Consider the following 26,909-nt stretch of genomic DNA (forward strand, 5'->3'; position numbering starts at 1 on the left):
ACGGTTCGATTCCCGTACCAGCCTCCCCAGACAGGCGCCGGAATGTGGCGACTACGGGCTTTTCACAGTAACTTCATTGAAGCCTACTCCTGACAATAAGTGATTTTCATTTCATTTTTCATTTCAATAAGTACTGAGTGACTGATACCGTCGGGAACTCAGCCCAATGGGGGCGGAGCATTCAGGGGTGGGCCTCAAGCAACGTCCTGAGGCCGTCCCGACGGCGTGCTCCTAGAGTACGCTGTTTTGGAGGGGCAGGGCATTGCCAATATGGCACTGCCCTGATTTCGGCGCCAACGTGTATTCTCCGACCGATCGCCGAAAGCGATTTCAGCGTCGGAGACCGGAGAATCCCGCCTCAAAAGTCGAGGGAGTTAGGAACGGATGACAGCATCCCTTCTCAGACTGCAAGACCGACTGTAGGAGTTTGATCATCTTCTTTCTGAGGCAATGGTGCCATCACTCAAATGCACCGAAGCCAACACTGCGAGGGTGGTGTCCCCAGTGGATACCTTGGTGCAGGACGTGCACTTCTTGGCGGGACATGGCCGCTCCATGGCTGAGGCACGACCTCCATGGCTGAGGCACGACCTCCATGGCTGAGGGCTTCAACCACATGGTGCAGGCACTGGTGGGAATTCACAAGTGTCAGCGCCAGAGGACGTCGAGGTTTATGGGTCTCACTCCAGATGCCCCGCTATCCCATGGAGGAGCACAGCGGCCCCATGGCTCCTGAAGGGAAGAGGATCGGCAGGAGAGTGTCCCAAGGTCCTCTACCGGGGTGCCCAGCCCATTTTACACCCTCCTCCCTGTAAATGACACACCTGCAGGCTCAAACACCGAGGAGGGCAGCACTGCAACACCCGTGCTGATCAAAGGTACGCTCGGACCATCAAGGTCCAGGCCCTCCAGGGTATCCTTGATGAAGTCTTCTCAGGCAACCAGGTGTGGAAGGCAGCTGACTGCCTCAACCTCAGCTATGGATTCTGGGCATTCAGCTAGATATCGTGTGTGAGTGAAGAAGAGGAGGAAACTGTGGCACCTAGTAGGCATGGATGATCACAGGCACTAGTTAAGATAGGGCACCACTGTAATATAGCACTTGTAATAAATTTCACTTTATTCACCACCAGATTCTCCATCCTGTCATTTGAATGGGCCCATGATCCGCAAACGTCCACGCACACTCGACACTTCATCCTTCAGCGGTGTGAGAGTGGCAGCGCTATGTCGCTTTCACCTCCAACTCATTAATGACTCATTGAAAATGCGCTACTGTTGGCATCCCCACTCCCACCCCCTCCGGCATCAACGCTCGGGCCTCTCAAAGCAGCCACTCGTCTCCAGTGATGAGAATGTCATGGACTGACCTGACAAAGTGCTGAGAGGCTGCCCACCACGGGGGTTTGTTGGAGGAACACAGCAGGACCCCTGACATCGAAGTAGGTGGAAACAGATGAGAGCGTATTTCATGTTTCTGAATCCCCAGATAAGCCAAATCCTTGGCAGGATGCGCTCAGCTCTCTTTCAGGCAGGAGTCAGACATATCTCTGAGGTAAGAGGAGCATCACTCTGTCCTTAATTCAAGTCATCATCAGTCTCCTGCAGAGTCTGGCCAATGGCTTTAGCGCCCTACCCATGGACTCTGGCTCTGCACTGGTGCTGAGATAGTAGTCTCCTCTTTTGGAGATTTCCTCACCCCGAGTCCTGGCCTTCCTGAAACCTAGAGGCTATGAGTGCGTCACTGGCCTCATGGCCCAAGCGGGCCTGGCCTTGACCTGAAGTCCTCCTCCTCCTCCACGGGTTGCCCCTCGCTGCCTTTCTCTACCTCCTCCACATCTGAGGAAATGTGGTGCTCCTCCATTTCCACTGGGTCCAGGTGGTCTCCCCTCTGTAGCGCCTAGTTGCGGAGAGCACAGCAGACCACAGTAATGCTGGACACTCTGTGGCGGCTATACTGCAGGGCACCCCCTGACCGGTCAAGGCACCGGAACTGCCTGATCGCCTGCTCCACCAGCCTCATTGCAGCGATTCCCAGCCTCAGTTTGTGACCTTTGTACTGGCATCATCAGTCACCTCCCTATCGGATATCCCTTGACCCCGATGAATCATCCCTCCAGACGGTGACAGGGCTATTGAGTGTATGCATGGGACCCACATCTGCATCCTCATGGACACCTCAAATAAGACACACTGTCATGACATGTGACGGGGTTAGTGATTATAGACTTTAAAAAAAAAAAAAAATTTAGAGTACTCAATATATTTTTTCCAATTAAGGGGCAATTTAGCATGGCCAATCCACCTAACCTGCATATCTTTTGGGTTGTGGGAGCGTAACCCACGCAAACACGGAAAGAATGTGCAAACTCCACACGGACAGTGACCCAGAGCCGGGATTAAACCTGGGACCTCGGCGACGTGAGGCAGCAGTGCTAACAACTGCTTCACCATGCTGTCCTGAGTGATTATAGTCTTAACCATGAATCCTTGCCAGTGTAATATAAACACTTGATTGATCATTGCGGTTCATTGGTTGGAACTGAACTATTTTGTGTGAAACCAATTAAACTAAATCAGATGAACTGAGGAACAAAGTAAAAGGGACAACACCTTAAGGGATATTGCCATAAACAAAAACAAACCACAAATGAAACTTAAAACATCAAACTGATATGCGATTAAAGGTGTCAATAAGGCACCAGTCCCCACAGTGCCCAAAGGGCACAGAAGGACTCAAAGGTGCCAGTGGATGGTTGGGACTGAATTCAATGGCATTTCTTTTAGCTGAGCATATTTCATTGGCACTGTTGGGTTGCCAATGAAGAGTGAAATTTAATTTCACTCAATTGATTGCCTGCTTTGGCAGACGAGGCATGACTGATTAGAGTAAAGCCTGCAATGAGCATGACATTCACACATCTAGAGGGCACCCATATTCTCCCATTGCTCCCCTGACACGCTTAATCCTGAGAGACAAACTTGCCAAACAAGTGCAATTGGTAGTCAATAGACCTCAACCCCTTGGTAAGCCGAGTTGTGCCTAAGTGCGATGTTGCAATCACATTGAGTTTTGCTTCCCCAAGTGAGAGGGCCTTAAAGCATGCCATTTGTAAGTCGCCTACGCGGCCCTTATAGCCTAACTTCTCATGGGACCCCACCCAGTTTCCTCACAGTCACCCCCAGGGCTGAAGATCAGTATTTACCTCCTGCCACCCACATCCCAGCTCCCAGTAAGGACGGGCACCCCTCAACAGTGATTGGGCCACAAGTCTAGCAAGGAGGACACAGGAAGCCAGACCTCCTTAAAGCAAGGAGAGCCCCAAAGTGAATGGATGGTAAGGTCTGTTAGCGACTCCTCCCCTCAAGAATGAGTGACTGACCCCCAGGTCTGAGTTATCTGTGTGCCCCGCGTTTCCGATGCACCCTGAGCAGCAAAGAGCTGGAGAGTCGTGGCTGCCTGAATGCTCACCTCCGATAGCCCCCTCAGAAGTGAAACCGGCAGTTCACATTTATGTAAACCGGTTGTGAATGACGTCAGCATGATGTCTCACCAGCAGCCGGTGAATATTTAGTGAGGGGTAATTTCTGGAGAGGCTGCTCACTAACGACATGCTAATGTTTGAAAATAAGGTTCCCAAGCTCACGGCACCATTCACACTGGGGGGGGGGAGGGGTGTGGGGGGGAGGGGTGCGGGGGGGGCGGGGGGGGGGGGGGGGGGGGGATATGAAATTTCAAAAGTCAATCATGCCAGAGAGAATCTCGTTTTTTGTTTCTCTCTAGATTTAGAGCCCGTGTCAACTTTCTCACAGAGGGAACGGGCTGAAAATCACTCCCACTATTTTACAGGATTGCCATTTGGATTATGCCTGTAGTATGATTGGTACAGAGAGCCCAATGTTGATTAGAGCATTGCTACGTGCAGGATTTCTGGTTATGATGAAACTGAATTATTTGTCTGGATTTGATACTTGCAACCTGAAGCGGAAATGTGAACCGTGTGTTGTAAGGATGGGCTTGGTAATTGGATGCACAGATATACAAATGCTTGGCTTGACATTATTTCTTGAAGATTAAATTGCAATTACATGTGAAATGAAAATCACTTATTGTCACAAGTAGGCTTCAAATGAAGTTACCGTGAAAAGCCCCTCGTCGCCACATTCCAGCGCCTGTTTGGGGAGGCTGGTACGGGAAATGAACCGTGCTGCTGGCCTACCTTGGTCCGCTTTCAAAACCAGTGATTTAGCCCTAGCAAGAACCAAATCTTCAGCTGTGTGTGAACAGATGGCATTGGAACTGAATTGGAATAAATTTTCTGGAGCCTCTCTTTAACGTCCTCCCATTAGTAGCACTGCAGCTTTACAGCGTCAGGGACCCGGGTTTGATTCCCAGCTAGGGTCACTGACTGTGCAAAGTCTGCACGTTCTCCCCATGTCTGCATGGATTTCCTCCAGGTGCTCCGGTTTCCTCCCACAAAAGTCTTGGAAGACGTGCTTGTTAGGTGAATTGGACATTCTGAATTCTTCCTCTGTGTACCCGAACAGCTGCCGGAATGTGGCGACTAGGGGATTTTCAGAGTAACTTCATTACAGTGTTAATGTAAGTCTACTCGTGGCACTAATAAAGGTTATTACTTTATGCTATATATTTTCCTTACATTTAATTACAAAGAATAATTTCAAATTGAATATTCTTTCCCTTTGTTTGATTTTCTCCTCCTCCTTTGTCTGAAGCTTCAGGTCATGAAGGAGTGCAGGCTGCCATGTTCTCCCTCTGCCCGACCACACCTATGAGAGAGCCATGATCACCTAGCCTGGCAATACATACTGAAAGGGTACTTAGCATATGAATCAAAACCTTGAGAGAAGAGAAACAGAAGAGCATAGTAACAGCCCAAATAAATTAAATGCACCTTCTTCCCATTCAAACATAAGTGATTTCAAGAAAAGAATTGAATGAATATTTTCTGGTTAATGTAATTACTTTTCTTTAGTGTGTATGCACAGTTCAGTTACCCTCTCCACCGGGGCATGTTTGGTGTTGAGGGCTGGTGGGGGGGATGGGGGGGGGGGGGGGGTGCATTTAATAAGGCAGGAGGATGGCATGCAGGGAACCTGCCCTTGGTTAGTTTTGCTTCACAGCTCCAGGATCCCAGGTTCGATTCCCGGCTGGGTCACTGTCTGTGCGGAGCCTGCACGTTCTCCTTGTGTCTGCGTGGGTTTCCTCCGAGTGCTCCAGTTTCCTCCCAGAGTCAAAAGATGTGCAGATTAGGTGGATTGGCCATGCTAAATTGCCCTTAGTGTCCTAAAAGGTTAAGTGGGGGTTGCTGGGTTACGGGTATAGGGGAGATATGTGGGCTTGAGTAGGGTGATCTTTGTAAGACTGGTGCAGACTCGATGGGCTGAATGGCCTCCTTCTGCACTGTAAATTCTGTTATAGCCTATGGGTCTGCCCCGCAGCCAATTGGGGCCCTTAATTGGGCAATTAATGTTCATAGACTGAACAATCTGTACAGTCTGTTTCTACACATATAGGGCATTGGGTGATAATGGAAGTCTCCCAGATAATTCCTTATTTCAACTCTGCCACCATTAACAAAACTGCCAATAGAATTTCAATCTGATGGTTGCAAGTGAATTTGATGTGTGTTTATCGTTGTAATGATTAAGTGAGCTATGTTCTTTTCGCAGAGAATTCATTTACCTTTTTTTTGCAGAAGCTCCAGTTTAAAGTTCTCGGCATTTATGACTTAATTCAATGTTTGTCTCTTGTTTTATATTTGACATACATAGGTATGTTGTCTTTGGGTCCTTTTTTTGGTTCCTCTTTTTTACTGTTTGCTCATTGCTATATTTTACTTTATATGTGCCTTTGTTTATTTTTTCTTTGGATTATTCTCATTCATTCAACTCCTGTTTTCCTTCCTTCCCTTCCTTCCCCTCCACCCTGGACCTATCTGCCTGTATAGCTTTTGATTTAGATGCCAGTGGCTTAGATGCAGAAGACAATGATTCCCCAGCAAATCACCGCTCCCCTATAGCCAGTGTAAACAATCTAACGTCTCCCCAGTCTAAAGAGAAACGAATGCCCTTCTTTAAGAAGGTAACCATACTTCCTAAACTGCAGTCTGTCGCACGTGCTAACCAGCAGTATGTCACTCAACAAGTCTTGTATTTGTTTGCATCCTGTGAAAAGTCAATAACATGCATGCTCTGCTATTCTTGTTTTTTTTTCTCAATGCTTCTATAGCTAAACAGAAGCAGAAATCGGTAAGTCAATATTATTATACATTGGTTCTGCCCATTGCATAATTAGTATTGAAACCTTCAATGCAATCAGCATGAACAAATTTCTTCCTTGCAAAATGAGTAAATGCTGGGGCCACATAATTGCCAAACATGATGATTTGTGGAAATTCAGATGTGATTGGTTCGAAAGCCTGCACTAAAGACTCATCACAGAGCTAGCTGAATGCATAAGCTTTCAAGAATCATGCTAATTATGCCACTGGGACATTCCCTGCTACCTAGCAACTGGACAACAGGACTATCAGTATTGTATTAGATTGTTCTGTGTAAATATTGCATTCATTTGGGAAAAATAAGAGTAAAAAAATCTTTACTTTCTGGCTCTGGTCACTGTGCTTTGATCTTCTGTGTGTTAAGTTCAGTTGTAATGATGCTTTGTCTTTCTGCTTTGATGTTTGGCATGTTTTGTTATTTTAAGATATGATCTGAAAATTGAGTCATTTACTGGCTTGTTGGTCATCTACATTTGGATATTTTGTACCTATTTGGAAATAAATTTAACGCGGGAAATGAGACTGTAGATGAAAAGAAAAACATGCTACAAATCTGAAATAAATGGGAGAAAATATGTTGCCCGAAAAATAGTATTATTGGCAATTGAAAAGAAAATAGATGTGTGAATGCTTTGGACAAAGACCATTAGGTGCTATTGTATCTGTTTCCCTTGAAAGCAACTTGCTTAATTAAACTGCATATCCCTAGTGCACACGTCTGCTTTTGATGTGAAATTACATATGGTAATAAACATATGCTGGTATTAGTTACACTGGATATATTTGTAACCATTAGTTTGTACTGTGTTCTGTTGCATTCTATTCATATTTCAGTAATAGTTAGATTTCTAATCAAATCAGGGAATTGCCACAACATAGAAGGACATTTGGCCCATCATGTCTGTGCTAGAATCGACAAACAAATGTTCATGAAAATTGAACCAATAGTCATTTTATTTGAGGTACCTTTTTCACATTGATCTTTTCAATGTGAAAAATCATGGCAAGAGCATTGAATTTGTATATTCACAGTTAAAATAATTAGAGATAGTAATCTAGCTCCACGAGCCATGTTGACTAAACCTGGGGTCTTGACAGGCACTGCAGACATCGTTAACAATGAAAAGACTTTCTTTTTACCTAAATTAAAGAATAATTGTCACCTCATGCTAAATGTATAGCAGGTTACAGGTGTCTTTGCCTACATACTTTCACATCAGAGTACTATTAACCATAGCTTTCTGGCGAAGAATTACAAAAATGAGACTGTTATGGTGACCACGAAGGTCACAGAGGATCGTCAATAGAACTCCCCATGTTCATGGAATATCAATTTGCCTATTAGTGGGCCCCCAATAGGAAATGTAAGGTGGAAGTTTAAGACCCACTGCTGCAACCGGATCGGTATCTTATAAGATCCTGGGCTGCATCCTCCCAATCGCCTCCTTCACCTCCTGCTTCCCCACTGGCTCCTCCAGGCCTGCCCTATCTTCCTCTCCCGCCCTCGGATACTCTAACCCATCCAGAAACTCCCCATCCCCCACTCCTCCTCTGGTGGCTCTGACTGAGATAGGTCCCTATAAAATTCCCCAAATACTTTATTAATTTGCTCTGGAGCCACCGCCAACTTCCCTGTCCTATCTCGTACCAGAATGGGGCCGCACGGTAGCATGGTGGTTAGCATAAATGCTTCACAGCTCCAGGGTCCCAGGTTCGATTCCCGGCTGGGTCACTGTCTGTGCGGAGTCTGCACATCCTCCCCGTGTGTGTGTGGGTTTCCTCCGGGTGCTCCGGTTTCCTCCCACAGTCCAAAGATGTGCGGGTTAGGTGGATTGGCCATGCTAAATTGCCCATAGTGTCCTAAAAAGTAAGGTTAAGGGAGGAGAGGGGGGGGGTGGGGTTGTTGGGTTACGGGTATAGGGTGGATATGTGGGTTTGAGTAGGGTGATCATGGCCCGGCACAACATCGAGAGCCGAAGGGCCTGTTCTGTGCTGTAACGTTCTATAAGAACGATCTCCTTCGTCGCTGCCTCCCTCCGGAGCAGACCGGCCAGCATACACCTTGCCTTCTACCTATGCTCGTAGACACCCCCTTCATTCTTCGCAACTGATGCACCACTTTCCACGTGAACAATTGGTCGAACTTCTCCTGCAACTCTCAGCCAGGATACCGGGTTCGGGTCCCCCACATCCCTCCTTTCCAACTCCACAATCTTCTCTATCACTCTTTGCCGTTCCTCACTCTCCTCCCTAACCACCTTAGCCTTGAACAAGATCACCTTTTCCCCTCAGTACTGCCTTCAGAGCCTCCCAGACCACTGACCATGAGACCTCCCCTGTGCAATTAAACCCTACATATTCCTGCATCACCTTCTCAATCTTGTCACAGAATCTCTGGTCCGCTAACAATCCCACGTCCATTCTCCACCCCGGCCTCTGGGCTACCCTCCACTCCAAAACCACATCCATCCAATGCAGAGTGTGATCCAAAATCACAGTAGCTGAGTTCTCCCACCTCCTAACCCCAGCCAATAGCCCCTTTCCCACCATGAAAAAGACAATCCTCCAATACACCTTGTGTAATAGAGAGCAAAACAAATGCTCCCATTCCCCTGGATGTAAGAACCTCCATGGGTCCATGTGGTAGTATGACTAGGGAGATTATGGTACCTTAGAACCATGCTGCCATTGGTGCAGAAGACTTGCTGCCCATTGGCTCAGGCAAATCATGTACCTCTCTGCCAATTGGCTGAGGCTAGTCATGTGACTACTCGCCGATTGGCTGAGAGGTTGGTAGCTCCGCCTATGAGGTGGGGTATAAGAACCCGTACCGGCTGGCAGTCGGCCTTTCTCTGTACCTCTACTGCCGGGCACACAACTAGTGTATTAAAGCCTGTTGTTTGGAACTACTTCACGACTCGAGTCCAATTGATGGTGCATCAGTCCACTGCTCCCAACTCCCTCATGAGCTCACCAACTCCTTCGCTGTGATAGGATGGGCTCTTTCTCGTCCAGCGATAGGACTATCTAAGTCTGTTGGTTAGCTCGTTCGCAGAAGGCCTGTTGTAATTCCTCCACCTCTACGTCTATAAACTGTTTGAGATTTCCACAAACTACACAGACTGAAGCCCAGTAGAAGAAAGGTCCACACAGAGGATGTGAATGTAGAAGGACTGCAGAGCCCCTTCTCATCCTGTATTTTTCCATCATTTAAGAGTTGAAAAAAGTTTCTTCTGCTGCCGCACTGAAACAATCGCATTGCGCTGATAAATGCAAATGTTGAGCTTTCCTTTTAATGTATGGCTGGGAATTTTTCTTCATCCCAGTTTGGGAGTTGGTGGGGCTGTAGCTCCTCAGTAAGCATGTTCGTGCTTCCTTCAGGGACAGTTTTGCATATTAACCAATGTTAATTTGATTCATTCTGCAATGCAGCACCAAAGCCACCCAAATACTTCAAACAATTTAGGAGACCCACTTTGGTGTGTACATCCAAGATGATGGAAAATATTCATACGTCCTGTGCAAGTATTTCTTCAGCATGTGTGACTCCTGAGGACTCCCCTGTCGCCTCCTTGTGTCAAAGCTGAGGGAACTAAAGGGTAAAGAGTCGATGTGCAGATGTTCAAATTTCATTAAATGGCGACAACAAATCAGTAATAGTGGTAGTTGTGTGCTGAGTGGCAGTGTGATTTCTAATTCTATTCCTCCAGCATGCGGGAGACTTCCATCTCTCCACCCTGTTTTACACCACCACCCTGTTAATCTCCATCACTGCTACCTCAGCGGTGGTCAGGGTGGCTTAACTGGAGGGCCACCTCTGGTTCTTTTTCTCTCCTGGGAACTCTGTGCTTTCTTCTGCAGGGGGAGAAAGCAGAGAGTTAGAACTGTGAGCAATGGATTGTGTGGAGAGGATGGAATGAGAACTTTTGAGGAGAATAGAAACATAGTAAATAGGAGCAGGAGGAGGCAATTCGTCCCTTTGAGCCTGCCCCACCATTCATTGTGATCATGGCTGATATTCTAACTCAATTGCCTAATCCTGATTTCCCTCTATATCCTTTGATTCCCTTCGTCCTAAGTGCTATATCTAACTGCTTCTTGAAAACATACAATGTTTCGACCTCAACTACTTCTTGTGGTAATGAATTCCACAGGCTCACCACTCTCTGGGTGAAGAAACTTCTCCTCACCTCTGTCCTAAATGGTCTACCCCATATCCTCAGACTGTGTCACCTGGTTCTGGACATATCTGCCATTGGGAATATCCTTCCTGCACCTACCCTGTCTAGTCCTGTTAGAATTTTATAGGTTTCTATGAGGTCTCCCCTCATTGTCCTGAACTCCAGCAGATACAGATTAATGGGTGTTTCTCTGGTTGGCAATTAGTAGCTAGTGGTGTCCCTCAGAGATCCGTGTTTGGCCCACAATTGTTCACAATTTGCATAGATGATTTGGAGTTGGGGGACCAAGGGCAATGTGTCCAAGTTTGCAGATGACACTAAGTTGAGTGGTAAAGCAAAAAGTGCAGAGGATACCGGAAGTCTGCAGAATTCTGACCCACTGCCCGTCCCCCTGCACCGGCCATTTTGCTTGCGTTTACATTCTGCCTGTATTACAGAGGTACGTTCCCTTAGGGACTGTTCCTGGCTGAATTCTGAATATGTTTCACGTGCACAGGTACTATGGTCCCAAATTTCCATAAGCTTTCCAGAACACGGCAGCTGTAAGTCATTCTCAGGACTCGGCTGTTCTCTGGATAGATTAAATCTTGGCCTTCTCTACTAGTTTCCCTAAGAGACCTTGTTTGAGATAGAACCTCCATGCAACCCAAAGGTGGGGGCTTCCAGGCTCTGGAAAGCTTATGGAAATTTGGGATCATAATATCTGAGCATATGCCACTTATTCGGAACTCAGCGTCATGTGTTCCATTTGTCCTAATCCGAGGACTGCCTGGAACGAAGGGATCTCTATCATTCTCGTAGACAGAGAAGGGCCCAGGCTAGGGGCTTGGCCTGAATCTCAGTCGTTTTCATGAAATCTTTTGTTTAGGTCCTGCATGTAGAAATTAATGCATCTCTGCCTTTATCACTCTCATTGTTGTGCTGCTGGCCATTGTCGAGTTCCAGGCCTTGTCTGGCTGATATCTATCATTTGAGGAAATCTCTCCTGCTGACCATTCCTGTGTTCAGGTAGCAAGCTGTTCCTGGCACTTACATTGGAATCAAAAACAAGGCACAAGAAGATCTGCCAGCGGCCAATGGCAAGCTGCCTCCACCACCAAAAATCATGCGGAGGGTATCGTCTAACACAAAATCACATCTTGTGTCTTTGAACCTCTAAAACTTCAATCTCTTGCTGTACTGCCTGCAAAAGTAGTGCAATGTGGAAGTAAAATAAATCCTGAGTATACTTGTATACTCTGCGTCGACCTGTGCCTGAACAGACAATTAACTAGCAAAAAATTAAGAGCCAGAATTTTCCGTCCGTTCCCGCCTGGCGGGATCTTTCGGTCCTACCAACAGTGAAACCTGCCATGGGTTGCCTGGCAACAGAGGGGTGTGAACAACAGGAGGAGCTGTTGACAGAAATGGCGCTAAAAGATCCCACTGCCAGCCAACTGAAGGAAGTACAAACTAGCATGCCATCGTTAGTTTTTTTGCCCAAGGTTTTCTCACTAATTAAGCTAACCTTGGGTTACTTGGGACCAGAAGAGTTACATTAGTCAATGCAAATGATAGATTATAGAGAATGCAATGATATTAAATGAGAAATAATCAGTATATATAATCAATTTTTGCAGGTACAATAATATTGGATGCAATTTTCTGGACCTTCTGCAGCATGCTTTCTGGTGATGGAGACAGCTTGCTATTGGTAGTCAGCAGATCTTCTGACCCCCACTGAAGTCTATGGCATTTTGCATGGCTCGCCCACTCTGCTGCTGTGGAACCAATCACGGGGCCACCTTCAGCAGAACTGGAAGATCCCACCGGTGGGAAAGGCCAGAAAATCCAAAGATGTGCAGGTTAGGGGATTGGCCATGCTAAATTGTAGGGATTCTATGATCCCGCCCATTATGTTTTTAGAAAATTTAAGATTTTTCCCCAATTTTGCAAGGGGAGTATGGGGTGGGGGGGGGGGACAAAAGTATGGAATAGAGATTCTTTGCTCCTGCCTCTGTTGCACTCATGAACTTTTGTGATTGGCATTCTTGTCAGCCAAATTAGCAGTGGTATCTTTCAGAACTTAGCAGTTTAATGTGACTCAGAAGCTGAAATGTCCTGCGTTTATAAGCTTTTGAAATATTTACTTTGTCAGAATGTGTCTCTACCACCCCTGGGGACCAAACGCACCCAGTTCTTGTTTACTCCATGACTTGTTGTCTTTTAATGAGTGGTGAACACTTGAAATCCCGCAGTGCATTTTGCGTTACTTGTTCCACACACCAGATTTCTTACAACAAGGTTCTTGTCTGCCAGGCATTAGTATGGCGACCATTACTGTGCACAGGTGCTGACGCTATGCATCAGTCCCCAAAGCAATCAGTCTCGCAGCACCATAGCACATCAGGATGGCTTGTCCTTTTGCCTGCTGTTAAATATAATAATGGAAAGGAAAATTGCTGCTAAAATACATAAATATTCATTTTAATATATCTAGTAAAAATTGTGTTTTCAATTAGGCTTTTAGTTGGAAAGTTAGTTTAGACATTTTCTTTGTGTAACTAAGCTGTTAATTAGGACTGGTATCCATTTGGTCCACTGGGAAATCAAAACAATCCGGCTGAAATTATTGACTCATTCAGTGTCTGTCAGCACAAGTTTTAGGATATATTAGTCTGACAGCAACTTTAGACACAAAACGATTTGATGGGGTTAAAATAAAAGCAACTACAGATGCTGGAATATGAAACAAAAACAAAAAATTCTGGACAATCTCAGCAGGTCTGACAGCGTTTTGAGTCTCGATGATTCTTTGTCAAAGCTGGAGAGGACGGGAAATAGGGTCAGTTTTATACAAGATTTTATTGAAATTGGAGCTGAAAGGGGTAAAAATAGGGCAGCACGGTGGCGCAGTGCGTAGCACTGTTCTCTCACGGCGCCGAGGTCCCAGGTTCGATCACGGCTCTGGGTCACTGTCCGTGTGGAGTTTGCACATTCTCCTTGTGTTTGCATGGGTTTTGCCCCATCACCCGAAGATGTGCAGGCTAGGTGGATTGACCATGCTAAATTTCCCCTTTAGTTGGAAAAAAATAATTGGGTACTCTAAATTTTGGGGGCAAAAAAGAAAGGGGTAAAAATTGGACATTTTTTTTTCATGACATTCTAAGAATCTATTTTCTTCACACAGACTGAACACATCCCTCCTTATGATGTAGTGCCTTCTATGCGACCAGTAGTTTTAGTGGGGCCTTCTCTGAAAGGATATGAGGTAAGTAGGTGAAGTAGATCAATAGACCTTAACTGCTTTGTTCGACTTCTGTGGCATACTCTACACTTTACAGGGAACATTTTTAAAAACATTGCTGTGTAAGGTCGATCACAGCATTGACACTTGGGAGGGAAAGTGCCAGAGTGTCATGATATTTGGAATGGGTAATGGAGAAGCAGCGCTCTTCAATTCCTAGAGGCAAACAAGAACTCCTTTTCCCTGACTAGAGAATAGTGCAGGTTTGGAGTCTGATGGTGCAGCTGGCTACATGTTGCTGTGGACAGTCACTTTTAACAATACTTTTGTAAGTGAGTTGCATAAGAAGGCACACATTTCTTAAGATAGAGTTTGGAGGTGGGGGCTTTTATACTTTCACACTGAAATATGGGTCCAAATGTAAAGGGTAAAACGTTTTCTCTCTGTGCATTGTGCATTTAATTTGCTTCAGCTTTAGTAAGATGGTTTTTGCTGGTATTTAAAGAAAATAATTGCTTCAGGAGTTTCCAGTTTCGTTCATGTGCAGAGGTTGGAAGCTTAGCTCAAATCTAGTGTACCAGAGTATCGGTTTTATGACATTTTGAATAGCCTTGCTGCTAAACACCTTTATTGTTTCCGAATAAAGCTCTTGGAGCAGACTCATGTGTAGTCACTACATTCAGTTGAAATTGTTTGTTTGAATTTTGTGACCAGTTTTGAATGTGGAAATGTACGCATCAATGCCTCTCCCATCCAGCAAAAAGAATGTTCTCTTAAATACCTTTATTTTGAGCAGCAAATTTAGAATAAATAGATTGATAATGTGGGCTCCAGGTTTGGCACACCTATAAAATGCCATTGAATTTAAAATGCAACTAAATGCTGGATGCTTGATGGGTCTGATCGTTTCCTGTTGACTTTAGCATTCATAATTGTGACTTTGCAACCCTAATCCGTGGGGTGGTGACATGTGAGTGTGATAATGGCAGATAAGAGCAAAGGTTGGTCAACCTATGCAATGAATTTACTTGATGCAATGAGACATGGAGAATATATTACGGGAGAATTGGATCAATATTTCATGGAGTGAGCAATTGACAGATATTAGTATTAATCAAACAGACTTTTCTGGTCCGTACTCTCCTGTGTTCCAGAAATAGCATCAAACTGAAACGGTCAGATCCAGGCATCATGCTCATGATGTCCAGCTCCTTAGTTGATTTTAAAATCCTAGAAATGCCTCTGAATAAAATATGTATATTCAGTTTGAAACTGTAAGTTAAATATTTTATTATTAAAACATGAATTAAACTTTCATTTTATAATATTCCTTTCTTTAGGTGACAGACATGATGCAAAAAGCATTATTTGACTTTCTGAAACACAGATTTGAAGGACGGTACGTACAGTTCTATAGGATTCTTGGGAAGTGGTGAATGAAGTCGGACAATGTGTAGGTTGAATCCTCAATGTTTCATCACCATCCATTAATATTTTAATATGAAAGGAAATTTCCAAAACCTGGCACTCCCTGCAGAGAATGGTATGGCAAAAAGTTTATGTTTGTTGATCAGATTGGGCTGCAGAATCCTCATGAGTTATTAAACCGCACCTCCTCCTGTGCTGAACTGCACTCACCTTTTCTAAATTAGTTTGTGACAATCATATTCAAGTGCATTTCAAATTTAGTTTTAAATAGGGTGGAAGAGTGTTTTGGCACTTCAGGCGCTTCCTTCTCTGACTAAGTGACTGTGATTGAATCATAGAAAGATATGTAGCTAAATTGTTGAAGCCTTGGAAAAATATTTAAGTCTCCTCTTCGTCCTCTGAGTCATTTAGTCACATCTTTAATTTGGTCTGCATAACTCAATATCGGAAGTTGAAAACATTCAACATCATTGGGTTGAATTACCATTCTCCTTGTGTATTACTAATCCAATTCCATTTATGTCCTGTAACTCAATCAATAAACCTTTGTGATATACCTCCATGTGCATGTCTTCCTTTTAATTTAGGAGGAATATCAAGCAAAATATTAGTTAATAATTACAAGGCATTCAGAAATTCTTTTTATGCAATTTCCCCTTTTATAAAGACGTTGATTCGTCTAGATAGAGTCCTGTGAGTTCTGATATCCTCCATTTCCCCATTCAAGTGATGGTTCATGGCTGAGTCTCGATGGTGATTGCAGGCTGTTCCCCACAGGTCTTTTGCTGTGCTTGCTCAATATGTATGTCCGAAGACTCATTCACTTTTAGGTTTACAGTAATAGGAATCCTGCCTGATTTTTACCTTTTGAGGTTGAATAGGCTTGCCAAAGTCACTGTCAGGGCCCCCACCAAGATGGCTTCTTGTCTGAGATACCAGAGGAGAATTGCTGCCCATGGAAAAGCACAATAAACCTTGTGGAAAGGAGATTAGAAAATGGTTTTAAATAATTAGAAAAGTGAAGAATTGCCTTTGGTCGTGGAGTTAACATAGACCATAGAACATACAGTGCAGAAGGAGGACATTCGAGTTGAAGCTTGTTCAGTACAACTTCATGTCTGCCAGCTTCTGGGTATTGCATTCTGATGAGAATCAGCACATTTTTTATATCAGTCAATCTACCCAATTTTTAAATTTTAATTATATAAGCAATATACAATTTTCAGTTAGTTACCCAATTGAAAAACTAACTCTTAGGCTATTATAAACTGCAGTCAAGCACATGATGTGCTAGTTGCACTTCTGTTTAATAGAACATGTCAGACTTAATAACATTATGAACTTCCTTTAGTTAACACTTTTCTGTTTATTTATAGGATATCAATCACACGGGTCACAGCTGATATCTCCCTTGCCAAACGCTCAGTGTTAAATAATCCCAGTAAGCATGCAATAATTGAACGTTCTAACACCAGATCCAGCTTGGGTAAGTGAGGTGCATAATGTGCCATGTGGTTTGGTTTTATTTTCAATCCAATGCAAAAAGGGGTGACTGGTCATATAGTTGATAAACAAAGTTAAAACGTACCTGAGCTTATGTTTGTATTGGCATGCCCAAACACTGTGGAATATGTGCTTTAGAAAGTGGAGTAAGTCTGTTTGTTACAATACAGTGAATTCCTGTTCACCAAAATAAACTGGTTGTTCTAAAACCTTATTTTCCGATCTGACTATGCACAATGCTTTAAATAATTTTAGTTTGAATGGAAGAATGGAATGGTATTAACTTATAGAATAGATCATATAATTTACAGTGCAGAAGGAGGCCATTCGGCCCATCGAGTCTGCGCTGGCTCTTTTGAAAGAGCACCCTACCCAAGCCCACACCTTCACCCCATCCCCATAACCCAGTAACCCCACCCAAAACTAAGGGCAATTTTGGACACTAAGGGCAATTTAGCATGGCCAATCCACCTAACCTGCACATCTTTGGACTGTGGGAGGAAACCAGAGCACCCGGAGGAAACCCACGCACACACAGGGAGAACATGCAGACTCCGCACAGACAGTGACCCAAGCCGCGAATCGAACCTGGGACCCTGGAGCTAAGAAGCAATTGTGCTAACCACCATGCTACCGTGCTGCCCAACTTCATTCCAGACTTTGCCGGTGCGCTTCTGGTATTTTGAAGTCTCAATTGGAGACACATGGTGATCATGCCAGCCTCTATAAGAAACCTGGGGCTGGATTCTCCCGTACCCGGTGGGGGAATCCTCCGCACCTTAAGAGGCTAGGCCCGCCCTGAAGTGGTTTGCGCCCTGCCGGCTGGCGGGATAGGGGCCTAGCCCCACGCCAACCAACGCCAAAGGGCCTCCACCAGCCGGCACATGTGCGGGGGCACCAGCGCGTGCAGACGTCATCCTCGCGCATGGGCGGGAGGGTTCGTCTCTGCATCGGCCATCACGGAGGACCACAACGGCCAATGCGGAGTAATAGAGTGCCCCCACGGCACAGGCTCCCCCGCGGATCGGTGGGCCCTGACCGCGGGCCAAGCCATCGTGGGGGCACCTCCCGGAGCCAGATGCCCCCGCAACCCTCCAGGAACTCCGGAGCACGCCCACGCCGCCAGGTCCCGCCGGTAAGGGACCTACTATGATTTACGCCGGCGGTACCGGCTACAGGCGGGCAGGACTTCGGCCCATCATGGGCCGGAGAATTCGGGCGGCCCCGGCGCCCATTGAGTCGAGCTGGACCCCGTCATTCTCCTAGGCGGGCAGCGCGACTCACGCCGGTCCGGTTTTTGGAGGGGGGGGCGGGAGAATTGGGAGGTCGGCAGGAGTGGGATTCAAGCCAACCACCGGCGATTCTCCCACCCGGCGGGGGGTCGGAGAATCCCACCCCTGGTTTCTGTGAGTTACCGTTGAGCTGGTTAAAAATGGTAAGTAGATATATCCAGATGAATTATCTTTTTAAACTATTTATTCTGAATTTCTGGCATGCGCTGTGTGCAAACCCCAACACAGGAGATGCTGAAAATGAAAGTATCCTGTCATGAAGCCACTTTGCATAAACATAGATTCTTAATTTGGCCTGCCTGCAGGCATTTTTGTCCATATTATACATTTATTGGTCAACCCTAATTGCTCTTGCTAAGGTGAAGGTGAATTGACTTCATGGCTTGCTAGGCCATTTCACAGAGCAGTTATGAATGAGCCACACTTATAGGCTGAGTAAGGATGGCAGATTTCCTTCCCTGGAGGACATTATAAAAAGTTTGAGTTTTTACCAAAGTCCCGATATATTCCTGGTCACTATTACTGTTTTATTTCAAATTTAGCTCATTAGCTGAAATCTGTTGACAAACTTCCATGGTGGGATTTCAGATTATTCAGTGAGGCTTCTGGAGAACAAATACAGTAACACAACCACTTTGCCAGAGTATTTGTGCTCCTGACAAAAATAACCCAGAACTCCCAACTTAAAAGATTCATTCTAGAATAGTACATTAGAGATGAAATACTTTCAATATTCAACTTCTGTTCATTTAAGAATCTCAGATCTGTTGGTTTGCATACTTTTATATGAGTTTTATGCTGGACACTTGAACACTTTGCTTTTTTTCGTTTGGTTCCGGTGTCTGTCTTGAGTAAAGGTAAAGTCGCCGTAGTCTCAGATGACCATTGGCTGTTTTCCCCTTTGACGGGGAGAGCTGACAGGTGGTGATTTAACCTGAGGATCACCACACCTCAGATGAGGGGCAAGGTTGAGAAGGTGGGCCTTCATGAATAACCCCTTGAGTGCTTGTCTTGAGTAAAGCCATGTCAGTTACACATGGGAAGCTGCAGGTTAAAGCTGTTTCTATTCAGACCCAGGAATATAGTTTAACCCAGTAAAGTACTCCTGCTGAACCAGAGTGGCACTTTCCATTTCTTACACTGGCCTCACTGTGAAATTTACCGTACTACTTGTGTCTGTGGTATTACTTTATATAAATAGCAACTGGTTCCGTGTTTGTGCATTCCATTGTGTATACTTTAACTTTGCACCACACATTTTCTGTGCTCTGTACAAACTTGAATTGTCTTGGCTTTTTTTATTCTTTTGCTTTATTAATGCCCTCCCTTTGCAGATGCTTTGGGTATGTATACTAGAAAGTTGGCAACAAATTCTTTCAGGTGTTTTTTCGTCTGTGTATTTGTTTTTTGGTTGTGTGCTTTTTTTTTGGCTTGTCATCAGTAAGATTGCTACTTTAGAAGAATAGGTATGGCTCAATGAGTCACTCTCACATGCAGGTTCTCCACCTGGCGTACACTTTGACATGTTTGGATTGTGATATTTCTGGGTTGTTCACCTTTTTGTCTCATTGTGTCAATATTTCAGTAGTTCAAGGAAGAAGGGACCAGGAAAGGGCAATAGACGTGGCCTTGTTGATTTTGCTTGCATCTTGGAAACAAAGAATTATTATTTGAATACATCTGCTTTTCTTTTTGTATTCATCAGCAATATATCATAGAACAGATTTTCAGAATCCTCACCTGCCAAGCCGAGGAGTGGCTAATTGTAGGCAGAAAGTTCACACTTTTAATTTGCACTTGCTGCAGGGCACTTGGTTTGCCATGGACAAGGATACAGAACATTCATCCAAAAGTGGTAACCCACATTTATTCAATTATTCATGATCTCCAGTTCAACTTCACAATTTTGAATTGTGTTTGTCTCTGCTGTAACATAGGAAAAAACAGTGGAGGCTCGCAGAAAATGTCATCCCATGACACAAATCCCATTCCTTCTTTCCATAATAATGGCCAATAATGATGCTATGGGAAACTACAAAATGTATGCTTAAAACATTCATCTGATAATTGTTTTGGCATTTTATCATGGGCATTAAGCCATTTATTTTAAACGAGTCAACTTATCTGATAAAGCAGAGAGTAAGCTCTCAGGCCAATGACTTCATGTTCAATCCCACAGTAAGATTTTGGAGTTTTGGAAATTAATGCATGCAAAGTCTATCTAATAGTATTCAGCAGTCAAAGTGGTGCAAATTCAGTAAAATTATAACTGGCATTGATTTTGATTGATGCTGCTATTGACTGTTTTTCAAAGGTCTCGACAGATATACATAAAAGTCCCAGGGATGAGCGTGGGGTGAGCAATATCATAAGTCACTCTCAATTTACATGCATTTCTATGCCAGAATGAAGGGACACTGGAGATACACTCTTACTGTGGTGCAAAAGTTCTGGAAAATCCATCCAAGGGTTGTAATGAGCAAAAATCATGAATAATAGACTGACGTTATCAAATCCCATGGCATTTAAATTCTAGTTGATTGGCAAATGATTAAGTTATTATTGAAGATGCATGAAAATGCAGCAGCTTTTTCACTTTCCAGCAGTATAAATTTTAAATTTTCATTGTTACATTTCCCGAACCCTCCCTCACCCCATTATCTGAAGAATTTGATTGATATTGTTGTTGTTCCTGCCAAAGGCATGACATCATTAGAGTCCCAAAATGGCCGCTGTCCAAGCATGCACCAGTGTGCCACTGAAACCAGGGAAAACTACGAGCAACCTTCAACTTCCTATCTCTTTTCCCATTCTCCACCAAAATCAATCAGCGAAGTTATCTGCCAACCAGAACGGATTTGTTTTCTTCTTTGTAAAGTACGAGGAAGGGCAAAAAGAGAGCCAAGCTTGTCTTATACAGCCTAAACTCCGGCTTATAGTCAGCAGTGCTTTTGGCCCAAAGCTTGAGTTTGTCTTTGGCACAAAAACACAAAAAGCAGCAGCAAAGCATCTCTTCCACTCAGCGCTTTTCTTGGCCAGAAATTGTGTCTAGCTAGTGACAGAACTTGAGCATCAATATGAAGCTTTGAGTTTGTGTCCTACTTGCCACTAATATGGAAATTTCATGACTGTGAAGGAGTCAAAGAGTTTGGTGGCACAATCTCAAAAATGGAACATTTGGATGTTTTGAGTGTGCGTCCATTGTTTTTGTCATAAGTATTAAAGTATTAAAAATGCCAGACTTGCCAATTTAATACGTAAGATTGCAAACAAACATGTATTTTCCCTCCCCAATTGTTAGGAAATTTCCGCTGGCGTTCCCCATATTAAACTAATTGATTTGCTGTTTTAATATGATGTATAGTTTCACCAGTTTAATTAGTGCTAAAGGATGGAAATTACTGTGGAATGAATTGCATTAAATATTCAGCTGGTTATTGAAGGAGTAAAAAGATATTGACATCCCTACTGGGTAAAAGGTGTGCAGATTTTTAATGCTGCCCTGCTGCCTTTTAAACTCTCTTGATCTAGTTGTTCATTGTTGTCATGACAGCAACACTGAATACTATCCGTCACAGAATCTAGGAATTGTTACAGCACAAGAGGAAGCCATTTTATCGTCATATCTGCCCTGGCTAGTTAGTGGTTTCATAGGAAATTCATAGGCATCTGGAAGTATTCTTGATGCTGTAAGAAGGAAGGAATCAGATAAAATAGGTACTGCTACAAACTGCTACTCCTCCTCCTAATTTAGATGTCTAGGTATTGTGTGTTAGAAATCTCCCGGGGTCTACCCGGCTCGCAACGTCTCACGAGATCGAATGTGATCTCGTGATATGTTTGTTTTATAAGTCCCACCCATTGTGGGCAGGATCACGTTTTAGCAAATCTGCATATTAGAGTGAGACAGCGAGTCTCACTTTAATGTGCAGGCTCAGTCCGCAGTTAGGGAGGCAAATGCAATGTTAGTATTCATGTCGAGAGGGCTAGAATACAAGACCAGGGATGTACTTCTGAGGCTGTACAAGGCTCTGGTAAGACCCCATTTGGAGTATTGTGCGCAGTTTTGGGCCCCGTATATAAGGAAGGATGTGCTGGCCTGTGAAAGGGTCCACGGAAGTTCACAAGAATGACCCCTGGAATGAAAAGCTTGTCGAATGAGGAACGGTTGAGGATTCTGGGTCTGTACTCATTGGAGTTTAGAAGGGTGAGGGGGGATCTTATTGAAACTTACAGGATACTGCGTGGCGGGATAGAGTGGACGTGGAGAGAATGTTTCCACTTGTAGGAAAAACTAGAAGCAGAGGACACAGCCTCAGTCTAAAGGGACAATCTTTTAAAATAGAGATGAGGAGGAATTTCTTTAGCCAGAGGGTGGTGAATCTGTGGAACTCTTTGCCGCAGAAGGCTGTGGAGGCCAAATCACTGAGATAGATAGGTTTTTGATCAATAAGGGGATCAGGGGTTATGGGGAGAAGGCAGGAGAATGGGGCTGAGAAAAATATCAGCCATGATTGAATGGCGGAGCAGACTCGATGGGCCGAGTGGCCTATTTCTGCTCCTGAGTGGGATTCTCTCAGCCCAGGCCGGGCCGGAGAATTGACGGGACGGGCGCGAATTGCGCCATGCTGCTCTGACGCTGGTCCGCCGATTCCCCAGAGAGCAGACAATCGGCGCCGGTGTGCGGTCGGTGCGCGGCACCGGTCGGGGGCCGCTCTATGCAGCCCCCCCCCCCATAATTCTCCGCCCGGCTGGGCCGAGCGGCCACTTAACAAAAGCCGAGTCCCGCCTGCCATTCACACCTGCTCTTACCTGGCGGGACCTCAGCGTGCATGCATCCGAGGGCGGCCTGGTGGGGGGTGAGGGGGTCCGACCCCGGGGGGCCTCCGCTGTGGCTTGGCCTGCGATTGGGGCCTACCGATCGGTGGGCCGGCCTCTCGGGCTGGGGGCCCCTTTTGTTCTGCTCCGGCCCCTGTAGCCCTTTGCATCGGGGCCGGTGCGGAGAAGGGAGCCACTGCGTATGCGCGCATTGGCGCCGGTCCCACTGCGCATGCGCACATTGGCGCCGGTCCCACTGCGTATGCGCAGACCTGTGGTGCCCATCTGACGCCGGGGACCAGCAGCTGGAGCGGTGTGGGTCGCTCCAGTGCCCTGCTGGCCCCCTGTAGGGGTCTGAATCGCTGCTCCTGAAGCCATGTTGACGCCGTCGAGAAACGTGACGGCGTTTACGACAGCGTCAACACTTCACCTCAGGATCAGAGAATCCCACCCCCTATGTCTTATGGTCGAAGATGGCCACCATAATGGCGGTCATGCCTGGGCACCGTCTCACTCCTTTGGGGTGGGGTCACCTCGGCCGCTCGGTCTGTTTTCCCTTCCCCGACCCAGCCTGCACGGTCAGTGTCCGGGCCCGCAGCCCGCAGCTGCTCCTCTCCATGTCCTACCTCTTCTCTCTCTCTAACTCTCTCTCTCAGCAGTACCATGCCAGGTTCACGATTTTTGAGAGCACAAGTGAAATGCACGGTCGGGAACACGGCTCACCGGAGACGGAGAGTCGCGGGTGGGCCCACTAATGATATGCAAACATCGTGTGTAGATTTACGGCATTTTTGGGGTGCCGGAGATTCAGGAGGCTATTCTCCGCCCAATCGCGCCTCCTGATTTCGGCGTCGGCCGACGGAGAACCTTGCCTGGGGTTTCTTGTACAATGGCCATATTCTCCAATATTCCAGGAGAGTTCTCCATGAGGATGTGAGTCTGAGGTGCAGACCCTCCGACAGTAGTGGACATGAGAGTCCTTAAAGATTATCTCAGGAAGTTGGGGAAAAGTGTTAATTTCCCTTTTGTAATATTGTACACATATCGGGTGCAGGGGAGATTAGTATCTTTCCAGGAGAAGGAAGATAGGCAAATACTTCATAAATATTAGCTATTTCCGGTGTGTGACTTGATACTGTCTGAACTGTTTTAAAACACTTTCAGCCGTTTCAAAGAAGTCCATGAAACCGAAGAGTGGGAAAGAATGGGGACAGCCATCAGTGGAGGATTTCAGCTTCTGTTGTACTTCTTCTTCCAACTAGCCAACATTGGGTGGGATTCTCGGATTCTCCTGTCCCCCAGTGTTTCTCGTTGGTGCGCTGTTTACCGGTGACGGGATTCTCTCTTCCCGCCGCTTGTCAATGGGAGTTCCCATTGAAGCCACTCCATTCTGCCAGGAGGACCCGTGGGCGGGAAAAGAGAATCCCAAGACTGGAGAATTCCTCCCAACGTTTACTGAACACGTTTACCATTCCATTTATTTTGAACACTTCTGTTTCGTCAGCATATATTAATATTTATCTTCCCTTTCTTAGAGATATTGTGGAAGGCAGCAAGCCAGGGCCAGTGCCTCTAGTCACTCCAGTAAATCACAGCATCATTCACGCACTCACTCTTCACCTTGCATTTTCAGTCTGGTGTGTCATGTTGTAATTCGCTAGGATAACAAGCACCATTATGCTCATTGGAAAAAAATAGGATTGCTGTTGTGCAACATATTAACAATGGTGAGCGGCATGGCTGTAATGTGTACAGGTCACAGTGATGTGTTTTGAGACACCTGCATGTCAGGAGTCTTTTCTAATGTTCACTGATGTCGATACAGATGGTGGAAATCCAGCAGAGCTATGCTGTTGCAAAGTGTTGTAGCATGTTAATTTCACGGCTTGGCTATGATAAAGTAAAATCTACGTTTCCTATTGAGAAACTGCGATCAGCCACATTCTGCATGTGTGCCGTAGAGCCGGTGCTTCTTCCAGGTGCGATAATGATAGCACCAGTGTTATTTATTTTCAGGTGAGTTCAGTGGTAGCAAAGACAAGGTAGAAATGTACAGCTACTTATTTAAAAATATGATGAAAATAAAAACACTAAAGTAACTGTCTGATGCAAACTGCGCTCCACATGCTAACCGTGTGCTAAGTATTATTTGAAGGATATACCTTGAATTTTTGTAACACACAAAGGACAGGAAAGAAATTTATAATGCAACAGAAACTCTCTAAAATTAGTTTTAGAATTTTGCAGCTTTGACTTCACAATGAATATGTATTGGGTGTTAAGCACTTCATCCAGAAAATATTCTTCTGCTAGCTCATTCATTATTCAGTTCATTAATATAATTGGTACGACTGAAGTGTTTTATAACTGTTTCCTTAACTGCTGTTCTTCAGAATATAAATAAGGACAATTGCCTTCAGCAAGCAGAGGATGGTTGAATTAATGCAGATTTTCCAATCAGTTATGCCCAGTCTGAGAGTTCAAATGGTTGTGAGGTCTTTCAGAGACTTGTAATGCCCAAACTCTGCCTGTTTTTGAAATAAAACAAAAAATGCAGGAATAAAATAGGTATAGTTGGCAGCACCAGTGGAGAGAGAACTAGTTAATATTTTGAGTCCAATGGTTCTTTGGAGAATTACTATAAATAAATGCCTATAAACATGTGCCTCGGCCATATTGGGGAATGTAAAATATGTATGCTGGCTAAAGGGGGCGGCCACAATTGTTGTTATGAAGATGCTTACCTGTAAATATTCATGTTAAATTTTTGTGTTTTCCTTTTTTTTTCTCTCTCTCTAATAATTTGTAATTTGTCATATATAAAATATGAAAACTCAATAAAAAACATTTATAAAAAAAAACTTTGTTTCTCTCTCGCAGATAGTTTTTCCAGCACTTTCTGTTTTTACTTCAGATTTTCAGCATCTGCAGCATTTTATTTTTATTCTGTCTATTTTTGCCCCAACTCGTTTGTTTTAATTACCTGATGTTTATTGAGTCACAGTAACAGGATTGCAGAAACATTGTTTTTATTGCTCTCCAAAATCCGCTTAATTCTTTAACATTAGTTTTGATAGTGCACACTATTTTCTTAGCAACAGAATGGTTGTCCTTCTTATAGCTCTTCACGACAGTTGAATGAATGGCTTGTGCTGACTTGCTTGTTGGTGTTTTCCTTCCTTTGCATGGGGTAGGTTTCTATTTTGACACTACCCCTTGATGTTATGTTAGGACTAGGATGAGAATCTCTTCTAATACTCTGTACACCTACTTCCTAGTGAATTAGGACACTTATTGAAGTCTCTGGAAGTCTCTGTGTGCTGCCTTTCTTTGTTTCTCTTCTTTCATTTCTCTCTATCAACTGCTAAAGACAATCGGCACAATTTTGCTTCCCCCCCCCCGTCCCCACTTTGCTGGGCATGATCCAGACGCGTATATTCTCCCAGTGAGCCAGAGTGAGACACAGCTGAGAGTGAGTTTGGGAATTTGAAGCTAGGTGGGAATTCGAAGCTTGGGGGGAGGAGATGCTGTATATCCCTGGTAATTGACTGGTAAGTAGTTTTTCTTTTTCCTTTTTCTTTTCATTGGTATATTTATTATTTCCTTCTTTTATTTTTTTGGAATTGTAGTTGTATAAGTTAACCAAAGGTTGAAGACATGGCAGGAGAACCCTGACCCGTGTCATGCTCCTCATGTGCGACGTGGGAGCTTAGGGACACGTCCACTGTCCCTGGCTCCTTCACGTTCAAGAAGTGTGTCCAGTTGTAGCTCCTGTTAAACCGCTTGATGGCTCTGGAGTTGCGGATGGACTCTCTTTGGAGCATCCGCGATGCTTAGGACATCGTGGATAGCACGTTTAGCGAGTTGGTAACACCGCAGGTGTAAGTTACTGAGGGAGATAGAAAATGGGTGACCAAAAGACAGAGCAAGAGTAGGAAGGCAGTGCGGGTGTCCCCTGTGGTCATCTCCCTGCAAAACAGATATACTGCTTTGGATACTGTTGAGGGAGATGGCTCACCAGGGGCAGGTAGCAGCAGCCAGGTTCATGGCACAGTGGCTGGTCCTGCTGCGCAGCAGGGCAGGAAGAAGAATGGCAGGGCTATAGTGATAAGGGACTCAATCATCAGGGAAATAGACAGGCGGTTCTGCGGATGCA

The 26,909-nt window shown here is 44.9% G+C and overlaps 1 protein-coding gene across 9 annotated transcripts in view; it reads left to right on the forward strand.

Moving 5' to 3' along the window:
• The window catches only part of LOC119966423 (voltage-dependent L-type calcium channel subunit beta-2-like), a 461,782-nt gene that overhangs the window by 410,543 nt on the left and 24,330 nt on the right, over positions 1–26,909 (forward strand). For 7 of the 9 annotated variants that reach the window (XM_038798048.1, XM_038798053.1, XM_038798055.1 and 4 more), the window contains 4 exons: positions 5,973–6,106; positions 13,656–13,736; positions 15,053–15,111; positions 16,517–16,626. In XM_038798048.1, the coding sequence (XP_038653976.1) occupies positions 5,973–6,106; positions 13,656–13,736; positions 15,053–15,111; positions 16,517–16,626 (384 nt within the window). Of the gene's footprint in view, positions 1–5,972; positions 6,107–6,253; positions 6,274–13,655; positions 13,737–15,052; positions 15,112–16,516; positions 16,627–26,909 lie in introns of all 9 variants that reach the window. The other 2 variants (XM_038798052.1, XM_038798056.1) reach the window with 1 other exon arrangement.

Source organism: Scyliorhinus canicula, chromosome 5 (assembly GCF_902713615.1).
Source record: "Scyliorhinus canicula chromosome 5, sScyCan1.1, whole genome shotgun sequence".
Lineage (NCBI taxonomy): Eukaryota > Metazoa > Chordata > Chondrichthyes > Carcharhiniformes > Scyliorhinidae > Scyliorhinus > Scyliorhinus canicula.